Source organism: Martes martes (genome assembly GCF_963455335.1).
Source record: "Martes martes genome assembly, chromosome: 15".
Taxonomy (NCBI): domain Eukaryota; kingdom Metazoa; phylum Chordata; class Mammalia; order Carnivora; family Mustelidae; genus Martes; species Martes martes.
Genome location: NC_137903.1, coordinates 56267119 through 56280355, shown reverse-complemented (window position 1 = coordinate 56280355; position 13237 = coordinate 56267119). Strand labels below are relative to the sequence as shown.

Below are 13237 nucleotides of genomic sequence, written 5' to 3'. Positions count from 1 at the left end.
CATCCTTGACTCTGTTCAATCTCCCTGACCCGACATCTCCTCTCAGTGGTCAGCAAATCTTGCCAGCCACACCTTCAAAACACATCTGAGACCACCCCCTTGTTCATCACCTGCATGGCTAGCACTCCGGTGCAAGCCACCATCACCTCTCGCCTGGATTACTGGATTACTGCAGGGGCTCCCTGCTTTTAGTCTGTCCTCAACACCACAGAGTCATTCCACTAACATTTTAATTCGTTCCTCTCCTCCATTCAGTAAGTGTAAAAGGCAAAATCCTTTAAAAGTGAGCTGTGAGGCCCCACAAGACCCGCCCCCCTACCTCCTTTCCCTTTACCCCCTGACCTCCCAGACCTCATCTCCCACACCTCTTCCTTCCCACTGTTTCTCTAGCAAGCAGAACGCTGCCTTTCCTCAACATGTATGCACCTGTCTTCCCCTTTGCAAAGAATGTCCTCCCACCCCCCCCCCCGGCTACCTCCCTTACCCCCTTTATACAAATACCTTCTCAGTGGGACCTTCCCTGGTCACCCTGTTTGTTTCTTTGTTTTGTAAGATTTATCTATTTTTTCTAGGGAGAGAGAAAGAGAAAGCACAAGCGGGGGAAGGACGGAGGGAGGGAATCTCAAGCAGAATGCCTACCAAGATCCAACTGTGGCTCTCAGAGGACCCATGAGATACCCACCCGAACTGACTCTGAGTCCGACTCTCAACCCACGGAGTCACCCAGGAGCCTCTGGTCAGCCCATTGAAAACTGCAGCCCCCTTAACGCTCCCTGTCCTTCGCCCTGCTTTGTTTTTCTCCCAACAGCAATGTATGTATCTCATTCTTGTCCATTTCGTCCATACAAGCTCATGGGATGTAAACTCCATGTGGACGCTGATCCCTTTAGCGATGTGTTCCCAGTAACCTGCTACAGGGAGGTCCTCAAAAAGTATTTGTTTTATGAAGTCATGAAGGAGTCTTCGCACAAATGTTAGCCCTTATTATTTCAGTGCAGATCTGCGCCACGCCCTACCCTTTGCAAAAATCCCCCTGGGGACATAACTGGAAAGGAAGAGAAATCTGCCAGAAGTCAAGGGAACTTTTAAAAAGATTTTTAAGTAACCATCTACACCCCAATGTGGGGCTGAACTTACTTACACTCCCCGCCTCAACCCCCCCAACAAGAGCGGCATGCTCCACGACTGGGCCAGCCCCACTGAATAAAGCTGGGGTCCTGGTGTGTACATACATCCTCCTAGGTGCTGGAGTGTGGGGCTGTGTCACCCACGAACCTACTCAACAACTACTGTCACGTAGGTCGCTCTCCTCGCAGCTTCCAGTCCCAGGCCGCGGAGTCGGGAGCTCCAGCGGCGCGGTCCCGAGGGCGCAGGGGCGGGGAGGGCGGCGCGCGGGCGCGCGGGGCGGGGGCGGGGTTCCGGGGACGCGGGGCGGGAGCGCGCTCAGGCCCTCTAGCCGCCCAGGCCCTCTAGCCGCCCAGGCCACCCGGCCCTGCTCGGCGAGCGCACCATGGCGGGCCCCGCTTGCCGGCGGCGGTTGCGGCGGCTGGCAGCGCTGGCCCTGCTCCTGGCGCTGGCCCCGGGGCCCCCGGCAGCCTGGGCCGGGCAGGCGCCGCGCCCCGCCGAGCGGGGGCCCCCGGTGAGGCTCTTCACGGAGGAGGAGCTGGCCCGCTATGGCGGGGAGGAGGTGAGCGGACGGGAGGCCGCGGGGGAGGCGCGGGCTCCGAGCCGGACGCCCGGCCTGCGGGCTTCCTCCCTCCGGACGGAAGGCCGCACAGGGACCCGGGGAGTCCGTCCGAGTCGGGGCTGCGCAGACTTGGCCCCGGCCCCGAGCCCGCACGCCCGGTCCCGCGCTGCCCCCTGCCTGCCTTCCGGCGAGCTGCTCCCCTGAAATGCGTTTCGGCTGGTGATCGGCCTCAGGAACCTCGGAACTTTGGGGGGGTTAATGTTAGCATCAGCTGGGGGCAGACCCTTCCGCCTCCTCTGTGGAGTAAGTGGCGGGGGAGGGAGAGGAGAAGTAAAACCTGTGGGGCAGGCCCAGGGATGATCCAGGCTTCCCTGCACTTCCTGCCTCGACCTCAGACCCACTTTTACTGCCTGTGCTCTTGACTGAGAATGAGCTGGGGAGAGGGCAGAGGGGGAGACCGGAGGTTAAAGACAAAGACACCCTCCCCCCCAACACACCCACATCAGTCAATAGTCTGGAGGTGTCCAGGAAACTCCTCACAATCCCCCATGCCTTTGGGCTGTTGGGGTCCAGTGTGATGCCTGCGGAGCGTGGGAAGATGCTGCACTCCCCGGTAGAAGGGCCATAATGGGGCCAATCCGGGAAGAGAGGGGGAACGTGTGATGGGGAGATCACCGAACCATAGCATGTCAGCGTTGATAGGAACCGACGTCCTGCTTTTACACACAGGGAAACTGAGGCATGTGCCAGTTAGGGGCAGAACGAGGAAGGGACCAGTCCTCTTGTTAAAACCCTCCAGCCTGGGATCCCTAACCCCAAGTTAGCTAGCCTTAAATAGACCAGGTTTGAAAGGGGGGACGGGGCGGGGGTCAGAAACTTGGCCCTTAGACAGTAATGGCTAGTTTGAATATCTCTGAATAAAGACGTTAGTTAGAAGTCTGAGCGGAAGAGAACACAGAAGGAGGGAGACAGGGATGTGACTAGATGTTAAGGGAAGCAGGGAACCAGATGATATACAGGACCCAGGAATCGTTGCAGAAAAGAGTTAACGTAACAGGCCTACTCTCCTTAGGAAGGCCCGCTGGCAAGAGTGGCTGTTGGCTGATGTCTGGAATTCCAGGGTGTTCCACTTCCCTAACAGATGAGGGTGCCTCGCTCTGGGCTCTTTATACAGTGTATTTATGTTGAACATTGCTGGGCAGAGAGGGCCTACATGGCCAGCTGCCAGTAAAAACCTTGGGCTCTGAGTCTCTAATGGGTAGAGACTAATGTTCTGGGCAGAAACATCGTGCACATGGTACTGCATTGTGTTGCTGGTGGAAGAGCTGTGTGTGTGACCCCTCATGGGAAAGACTGAGCCTGGGGAAATCCACCCCTGGATTCCTCTAGACTCTGCCTGTGTCATTTTCTCTTACGATCTGTGTATCCTTCTGTACAGTTGTAATAAATCTGAGCTCTGAGTACGACTGTATGCTGAGTTCTGTGAGTCCTCAAAGTCAATCTTCAAACATGGGGGCGAACTTGGAGACCCCCGGCACAAAACCCAAGAGGAGAGAGTTCAAGGTTGAGGGTACTTGTAGCCACAGCTCCAGGGGCTGCAGGATGAGGACGGAGAAGAGACCCTGGGTTTTTTTTTTTTTTTTTTTATGCTGACATTACTGATACTTAACTAAGGGAAGGAAAGAGGGAAGCTTGAGGTGGGAATAGGTTAAGGAGAGAAATGTTTTGGGTGTCTATAGGCAGAGAGAGGAAGAAAGGTAGGAGAGGGGCCGTTGAATACAGCCGACTAGAGCCGTGCTGTTCTCTGAGCCATCCGAGAAGGTTCTGGTTTATGCCTTTTGTCTGGGAAGAATTACTAATGGCACCCCTCTTCACTCTCAGGAGTGTCACTGTTGTATGAGACATTATACGGTGCCCTAGTTAGAGCTTTGTACCTTTGGATCATGCCTGGCTACGACTCCCTGTTCTTCGGGCCGCGGAGTCTTCCCAGCTATAAGATGCTTTTATCAGTCAGGGGTTCACCTGAAACAGAAACAGTAGAAACGTATTTGGCTTATTGCAAGGAATTGGTTTATGTGATCATGGGCACCGGTCAGGCAAGTCTGAAGTCCATAGAGCAGGCCAGAAACCCCTGGGCAGTTGCTGATGCCCCAGCCCATCTGAGGAATTTCCTCTTCTACAGGGAAGCCTTAATTTTGTTCCTAAGGCCTTTCAACTGATGCAGCTAGGCCCACCCAGATTATTCAGGATCATCTCCTTTATATGGAGTCAGCTGATTATAGATGTTAATCACATCTACACGATATCTTCATAGCAACACCCAGATACTATAATTGATCAAAGTTGGTACTAAAACTGACCATGACGATGGCCATCACAAGAGTACCTACTCTATGTAGGGATTGTGTGAGAATTAAATGAGATGGTGATATGCAAAGTAGGATAGGCCTGCAGTAATCTTAGCATAGTAAGCCTTTATAAATCTTAGCTGCTACTTTTGTTAGCTTATTACTAAATTATTATAAGCAAGAGGCAGTATAACAGGTCCATAATCCTCTTATGCAACTCAAAAATCAAGCTCTGAAACCAGAAGAGTTTGTTTTTTTTAAGATTTTATTGTTAAGTAATCTCTATGCCCAACGTGGGGTTTGAATTTACAAACCCAAGATCAAGAGTTGCGTGCTCTACCAACAGAGCCAGCCAGGTGCCCCACAAGGTCTTTTTTTTTTTTTTTTAAAGTAAGTCATTTAATAGCAAAACCCAACCTGCTCTGAACTCCGTTGGTGACAGAACCTTGCCGGCACTGACATGAGTCTGTTTATAATGTTCATTATAATGTTGTCCTTAGTGTGAATACTCATGTTCATGCTTTCCTGTGGAAATGTTCATAGAGTTGGTTACGGGGCGCTGCCTCGGACCCCCATAGGGAAGACGAGTGAAGTTGAGGATTCGCCTTAGTTCAGAGCGGATGTCATCCTCCACCCTCCAAGTGCAACACGATTTTTGCCATCCTCAGAAAGTGTTTTCCGCCTTCACTGCATGGGAGGATACCAAGGGCAGAGAGGGTCACCCTGCCTGCCCCCAGCCCCACCTGATTTCTGGGCCTGGGACCAGATGGTGCCAGCTCTGTCAGGCACTATCCTAACCACTTTATTTATTTATTTTAAAGATTTTACTTATTTATTTGATAGAGATCACAAGTAGGCAGAGAGGGAGGCAGAGGATTGGGGGGTGGGAAAGCAGGCTCCCCACTGAACAGAGAGCCCTATTCGAGGCTCGATCCCAGGACCCTGGGATCATGACCTGAGCCCAAAGCAGAGGCTTAACCTACTGGGCCACCCAGGCGCCCCTATCCTAACCACTTTAAAGCACCAGCTCATTTAATGACCACCGCAGCCTCACGAGGGGAGGGGCTGTTATCTCATTTGTCAGTGGAGGAAGGAGGCGTGGGGAGGTTAAAGGAACTTGCCCAAGGTTACACAGCTAGGAGTCATCGAGGTGAACTAGGCGCTGCTCTCTCAGGCCCGAACAAGGAAAAGCAACTACCAAGAGCGCCCCCCTCCGTCCTTGCACAGTCCTAGAACCGCGCCAGGCAGTGACCTGCCCCACGGAGGGGGGAGGGGGGGGCGGGTACCGGTTCTAAGAAGATATCAGCTTGCAAGCATGCCGGGAAATGTAGTTTCTGCGGGAGTTTATTTGACGTGACTCTGGACCCTGAGCTGGCCGAGGCCCCCTAGGCTTCACGGTTATTCCTCGTAGATGGAATTTGTCTGTTCTCAGCACCAGCTGTCCTCGGAAATCTGTGCTAAGGTCAGGAAGTGACGGGTGACATTTGTTTTCTGCCTTTCTAAAACTGAATGATAGTGAGGAGTAAGATTGTACATCTTCCAGAAAGATCATTCTGAACAGATATGAAGAAGATACAGACAGTGAAGGCAGTGGGGTGGAGGCTGGAGAATACGGAGGGAAACCGCCCTCTCTAATCGTGCAGTCGAGTGCCGGCTTGTAGACGGCTGTGTCAGGGCATACTTTCTGCACCGTCCCCCAGGACACACACACACAACAAAAGTTCTGTCAAACAGTGCTTCTTAATACGTGTGATGCACCCGGACATTTTCTATTTTCTGTTCCATTTTAAACTTTTCCTTTTCTACTTCATTAAAAAAAATTGGTTAGTAAGTCACTAAGTGAATCCACAATCCACTAATAGGTTACCGATGCCGCAGCGGTCAGAAAAGAACCCAGCCTCAGATCCTCGGGGGGGGGGGCCCATTATTTCTGCAGAAGGAAACATCTGCAGCAGTTTCCCTCTTTACAAATGAGGACCTTTGGCTCTGTCCTTGGCCCCCGGTTCAAGGGCGAGGTTGAAGGCTCAGGGGCCCGCCGTCCTGCCTCTCCCTCCCTCTCTTCGCCCTGCTGCCTCGTCTGCCCTTCCGTGGTCGCTCTCGTGGCCCTCTCCTGGCCTTGCTTGACAGTAGGCGGGGAGGAAGGCCAGACGGTGAGACAAGTCCAGACCCCAAGGAGAAAGGCGAGGCCTCATTCATGCAGGGGTTCCCCTGGTTCCTGTCCATTTGGGTGCCTCTGACCCACTCCTGTGCCTCACTGGTGGTCCTGAGTCTTGTGGATGAATTGCCCAGGCCCCCCTCACCCTGACCTGGTCCCAGGCAAGTGCGCTGTCTTCGTGCTGTGTGGCCCCTGGTGGGGCAGGCCAGGGAGTGGAATGAGCTTGGGTTCTAAGGCTCCAGAGACTGTTCTGATTCCCGATGGGACTCGGGGCAAGTCTCCTAACTCCCGGGCCTGGAGAGCTGCATCTGGAAAATGAAGGTGTTGGATAATCTTCAAGGTCCTTTCAGTTTTAACTTAAAATGCCTCTAGAATCCTTATCTGTCACTTGGGAAGTACATTTTTTGTCTGTCAAAATCTAGATTAAGGATCCAGGTAACTAACAAACTGCTAAGCACTTCCTATCTCTTGCCTTGGTTAATCCTCACAACAGCCTGGTAAGTGGATACTCTCGTTATCTTATTGCAGAGGGGGAAACTGCGGCACAGAGAGGTTAAGTAATTTGCCCAAGGCAACACAGTTTATAAGCCGTGGCTCAAACCCAGGTCTGTTTGACTTGAGGTGACTCCTCCTGTGGGCTCTTGGAAAAAGGCAGACCTCCTGCTGTTACTTGAGACCTGCTGTGCGGATGAAAAAAATGAAGCATCCTTCCAGGTGGATGAGAGGGTGGGGAGCACGGTGTGAAGCGGGTGATGAGCGTGTGTGTCTTTATCTGTCTGCAGGGACATCTGTATTTTGGAGTCTGCATTTCTGCAAGACTTCCACTCACCCTCTGTCTTCTCAGTTGCCTGAGTTACCTCTGGGGCCTGGAAACCATGCCCACTGCTCTGATGCCAGTGGACTCCCAGCTCCACAGGCCAGGAACGACCCCCCAGCCCCACTCCCAGCGCACTTGACGTTTAACCGATAAGGCCATTCCTCTCTCTGGAATGTCTGTAACAACATTCCTTTCTGCCCCTTTGCTGGGACTTCTTTGCACGAACACCTTCAATGTATGGTTTCACGAGGAGACAAATATTTAACTGTTGGAGTTGAGGGTGTTAGTGATAAGATGCATGTGGTTCTAGTTTATGTACACGAATGTCATGTTTCTATGCCTCTTTGCACACAAGGAAGGAGTAATGTATTAAAGGAAAAGCATCAGGATGGAAAATATGACCAAATGCCGTGGGTAAAATTGTAACTGTTAAAATAGTGTTTAAATTGAAATAATATGTAACCCCACTTGATAAACTATTGAAGTCAAGAAATACATAATCACAGTGAAAGAAAGGGCGTTAAAAAAAAAAAAAAAGCAGGCTGGTGGCTGGTTAAGCCATACCTTCTAAAATGACCCACATTGGGGTGCCTGGCTGACTCAGTAGGTAGAGCGTGCAACTCTTGATCTTGGGGGTGAGTTCGAGACCCACATGGGTGTAGAGATTATTTTTAAAAATCTTTAAAAAAAAATTTAAAATAGGGGCACCTGGGTGGCTCAGTTGATTAAGCCTCTGCCTTCAGCTCGTGTCATGATCCCAGGGTCTTGGGATTGAGCCCTGAGTAGGGCTCTCTGCTCAACGGGGAGTCTGCTTCTCCCTCTCTGCCTGCAGCTCCCCCTGCTTGTGCACGTGCTCTCTCTCTGCCCCCCCGTGTCAAATAAATAAATAAAATTAAAATTAAATAACTCTTGGTTGAGGTGGAGCACATGTCCACCAAGACAACGAAGTTCTGGAGACTATCTGTCCAGAGGTGATAGAGATGTAATAACCAACCACTCACTGAGCTCCTGCGCTGGGCCTACTGTGTGCTCACCTATGCTGTGTCCTTCAGGATGCCTGCAGGGTCATTGGGTGTTATCAATACCTAACGGTCAGAGAAACTGAGGCCTGTGAAGTTATGTGATGGTGAGATACATTTCCTCGGCCAAGTCGCTTACCTTCCCTGAGCCCCAGCTCCTCTCTCTGTGAAATGTAGTCATGACAACTTGACCTTAAGCCCCACGTGGGCAAGAAGCTTAAGGCCCACGCCTAGAGGAGACCAAGCAGTGTGCTCTCGGAAATCTATAGAGATTCCTGTGTACCCAGCTGCAGCAGCCCCCTTCACCCCGGCCTAGGAGCCGACGGTTGGTGTCCCCATACCCTCAATGGGGCTGAGACAAAGGAGGCCTGGTCTTGCGTGTCCTAGAACGTGCCAGTTGCCCCAGCCCGAGTCCACTCTGATGGTGGTTAGGAAATTCATGCCATCTGTTTTTGCGTTGTTCTCTTCGGTGGTGGTGGGAGGGGATAGGAATTTGAAGATAACATTTTATCCCTATAAATATAGCAAAAAATATACTATGAGACGGTGAGCACTTTGGGGAGACAGCATTGCTTGTATATTTCTAGCACTGTAAATGGTTTTTTGAAGAACACACTGTTTACATTTTTAATAAGTGATGACGTTGTTCATGTACTTTGGTCCAGGAATATAACTCACCAAATTATAAAGTAGCTAATAGAAAGATCTTCATAATCCTGCCATTTATGGTTTTAAAGAATTGGAAAGAGCCCAAATACCCAAAATAGAAGAAGAGCCAAACCAACAGGTACACAGTATCACTAATATAAAATACCGCTGTGTTAGTGACAACCATTTTGGTTATTTCAATACATGGGAATGTTTATATGAAGCAATATTACCTGTAAGAAGCAAAATATAAAATTGATCATTTATACTGATTGCATCCATGTAAGTACGTTAACCAAGATGAAAGGAGATTTGGGTTGATTTAAAAAATTCACCATTTAACATACTTTGAATTCTTATCTATGTAGATTTGCTTCGGTCCCTGGGATTTTCTTTTCTTTTCTTTTTTTTTTCTTCACAGAAAGGTATTGCCATGGGCTTGTCATGATACTTTGTCACTTTTCCTAAGTTTGTGAGTGGACGTGACATTGGGCAGGCAGGGGCAAGCTCCTGATGGGACGAGCTGGCTGAGGACTGGCTCAGGGACGGCCGCTTTGTACCTTCCGCCACTGCTGTCTGCACAGCCTGTGGTGGGAAGAGATGTCACCAGCTTGGGCAGGAGGAGCAGAGATCTTGGGCTCCCTCCAACAGCTTCTCTCCTGCTTTCTAGGAGGATCAGCCCATCTACATGGCAGTGAAAGGAGTGGTGTTTGATGTCACTTCTGGAAAGGGTAAGTGGCTCGGCTTTATCAATCCTTACTTCTGGGGAGCTCGGCAGCCAGAGTGGGCACTGGATGTGTGAACAAAGTGAGGGGACACTGGCCAGGTCCTTTTCCCTCAGACGGAGATAACATTCTTCGTCAGTGTTGTACTTCCACAGTGGTTTTCTAATGATGTCATGCTCCTGCTCAAAAGCCCTCCATGGCTCCCTGCTACCTATGTCATCAAATTCCAACTTGATGTTTTTACCATGGTTGAAGCAGTGAGAGCAAAAGTGTTGCTTTGCAAGGTGTTGGGATCACAGAACATGATAGAACATTTTAATGTCACTTCATGGTTTCTCTAGTGGTAATTACCGATGATATCATGGCAGTTTTGTTATGGTTCATTGTTACCTGATACCAAGCAAAAACTGCTGGACCGAGTAGACTTGGCTTCCACCAACATTTAAGAAGATTGAACATTCTTCCTGCTTGCATTTTAAATATTTTTAATAGACTGTTTTCATTCCGTATTTTTAAAAAATCACCTTTCAGTCCAGCATGTGTGACTTATTCCAAAGTCTGCTTTAGTGGAACCCAGACTGACGGCAGGGGCTGGCTTATTGGGCTTCGTGTCTTCTCTGCTTCCCCTCTCCTCGGGTGTGGAGGCTCCTGCAGCACTGGATTGGGCTCAGAAGCCCCCTCCCCCACCACAGACGGTCTCCTTGCTGCTTGGCGTGCATGTCCACACTCACGTCTTCTTCCTTCTTCTCCACTGCAGAGTTTTATGGACGAGGAGCCCCCTACAATGCCTTGACTGGGAAGGACTCCACCAGAGGGGTGGCCAAGATGTCTCTCGACCCTGCAGACCTCACCCATGACACTGTGAGCCAGATTATGAGCCTTTGTCAAAATGTCCCACCTGCCTTGGCCATGGCCTTTTTCACCTGGGCAATAGCAAAGCTTCCTAATTAGCCTGTTGATATTCAGTCACTCAGCGTGGCCAACTGTTTTCTTGAAATAGAGATCTTACTATGCCACTCCTACTCAGAAACCTCCCAGACTCCCCAGTACCTACAGAGTCAAGTCCAAGCTCCCGTGAACTTGGGACCTTCACAGTTTGGCTCCAACCTGCCTTGGCAGCCCCATCCCCCTTGCAGTCTGCACCTGCCACCCCCAGGCTCATAGGTTTGCGGTTGGTCTCGGACACCCGGTCCCCAGGCCGCTCTGGGCATGAACAGGGTTGAGAAACAGAGTATCCCCATGTTCATACTCCCGTGAAAGAGAAAACAGCATTGACAGAAGCCATTTGAGGGCCTCAGAAATCCCAGCAGGGGGGCCGGCATTCACCCAGCTGTGCTCAGATGAGTCAGACTCAGAAAGCACAACGTTACAGAAAGATTCAGGAGCCAAGGAAGGGGAAGGGTGTATGAATCTGTCATGGGAGAGGGGGAGAGGGCCATGAAAAGAAGGTGGGTGCAGACTGCGCGTAGCGCGTACCCCACCCTGCCCCAGGCTGGGTGTTCTCTGGAGTCTTGAATTCCCACGTCAGTCAAACAGCACATGGCTCCTGCCCCACCATCCCCCTACACATAGGGTTGGTTCTTGAAAAGTCAGTTGGTTAGTTGAGATACGTTTTCGCCAGCATTAGGGGTGTGGGGGCAGGGGGGCGGGGTGGTGAAAGTCCATTGCAAGGCATGACTCACTCATCCCACCCCCCCACCCCTCCCCCGTGTCGCTTGGGCTTTTCTCCCCAAGACGGGCCTCACGGCCGAGGAGCTAAAATCCCTAGACGACATCTTCACCAAAGTGTACAAAGCCAAGTACCCCATCGTGGGCTACACGGCCCGGAGGATTCTCAACGAGGACGGCAGCCCCAACCTGGACTTCGAGCCCGAAGACCAGCCCCATTTTGACACAAAAGACGAGTTTTGATATTCCATCCCGGGATCGTGTTCCTGATGGGGAGCGGCGCAGGGAGACCCTCAGCTGCCCGAGCCTCTGGGCACCCGGACCCAAATAAACCAGACGTTGAACCGGGAACCCTGAATGCCTGTTATTGTCCTTGGTCGAGTGTTCTGTCCCCGTGGCACCCCCTCACCCCCCGCACACTGGCCAGGCTGGTAAGGACGGTGGGGCTGGGAGTCCCCTCAGTGTCACCGTGGAAGTGACTGACTACTTCTTTAGATTTCTGTTTTCTTGGACTTGAACCAGATTCACTGTGACCATGTTTACTTTCGAATAAGCACGAAAATAAACTTTGTGATTTTCACAAGAGAAGAATTCTTCCCCACACGCCCTCTCCTTGTGGCCTCATCTGCTCCACGGGCAGGGGCGGCCTTGTGCGTGGGCTGCCCCTTCACAGTCCTGTCTGCAGTGTCCCCACCCGTGAGGCGCCGTCCTCACCATCCCCACCAGGGCAGGAACAGGGAGGATGCGTGGGAGTGGGAGCGGCAGGGGTGGTGAGGGGGCGCTAGAGGGGCTGGCTCGGCACTTCCACCAGGACAGAGGGACTGCCTGACTGGCTTCAGCCCCATGTGGGCTGGAAAGTGGTGCCCAGGGTCAGGGCCTTGTGGCCAGAGCCCGGCCTGGACGTCGCCCCAAACTTGGTAAGGTCCACGCAGCACGCGGGACTCGGGTTAGATTCCATAAGGATTTCATTTCTTTTGAGGGGAGATTTTTTTCCCCTCTAAGGGACATTGGCCCTGTCTGAAGACACTTTTATATTTTTGGTTGTCACAGCTGTAGGATTCTACTGGTAGCTCGCGTTAAACAGCCTACAGTGCACAGGACGGCCCTCCCTCCCCAGACCAAGAACCTCTGGCCCAAAGGGTCTCATGTGTTGAGGCTGAGAAGCGCCACGTTAAACTCATCCTGGAAATTTTATAGTAGAGATGAATTTCTTTGACATAAACTAAATAGCATCTCTTTCCAAGAGAGAATTTTTACATTAAGCGGAACAAGTTCCTAAGGGGACTGACTTCAAAATGCTGATGCTGGGGCCCAGCCCCAGGGGTCCAGATTCCGGATTTCTAGAACATGGCCCCAGAGCTGCATTTTTAATGAGCACCCCCCGCCCCCCGGGAGACTGTGACGTGGATGGGCTCGGATAGACTTTGAGAAACATTACCTTCTGTCTCTCCCGTCACCTCAGGGAGAACCCGCCAGAGCCTTTCTGAGGACCGGGCTTGACCTCTGCCTTGTTCTTTCGTGTGTCCGGACTAGAGACTCTCCTGGTGAACTCTGGGGTCCCACTCAGAAGCTGGGAGCTTGGTGACCACCCGCCCAAGAGTAAAGGGCCTGGAACTTATCAGACAGGACTCTTTGGCCTGTCCTTCGTGTGGCCAAGGTAGTCTGTACCCGGATGTGTGGCCCCAAAAACGAACGACACGTGAGTGCACACAGGTGGTTACAAGTCTCTGGAAACACCTGAGTGAGGACTTCTTTTACCCAACACCTGCTACCCACTTCCTGCTTTATCTGGCGGGGAGGAGTCTCTGCCTTAAAGCCTGGGCTGCAGGCTGGGAACTTTCCAGGACCACTGTCCTCCCCACTCCTCTCTTCCCCTTGATGCCCCCCCCACATCAAAGCACAGTTTCCCTCAAGGCTTCAGGCTCCCCACTCCTGGGGCAGTTATGCCCACTTCCCAGCCCTACACCCCAGCAAGGGGCTTCTCTGAATCAGAATGTGTCTCATTCAGAGATTCTAGGACAGAGCACACACAAACCCAGGCGGCCCGAAGAGGCCCCACACAGGGTGGGTGCAGCTCAGGGAAGGGGAACCGGCTGGCCTGGGGATCGGCGTCACGGTGTGTCTGCAGGACCCCAAACCCGCTGCCCCATTTACCCCTGCTCTCCTACTC

The 13237-nt window shown here is 51.8% G+C and overlaps 1 protein-coding gene across 1 annotated transcript; it reads left to right on the top strand.

Moving 5' to 3' along the window:
• Positions 1–1412: 1412 nt before the first annotated feature.
• Positions 1413–11667, top strand: NENF (neudesin neurotrophic factor). Its single transcript, XM_080824323.1, has 4 exons — positions 1413–1687; positions 9345–9405; positions 10157–10260; positions 11134–11667. Exons 1-4 carry the CDS (start codon positions 1511–1513, stop codon positions 11308–11310), a joined length of 519 nt encoding a protein of 172 aa, XP_080680449.1. The 5' UTR covers positions 1413–1510; the 3' UTR covers positions 11311–11667.
• Positions 11668–13237: the final 1570 nt, after the last annotated feature.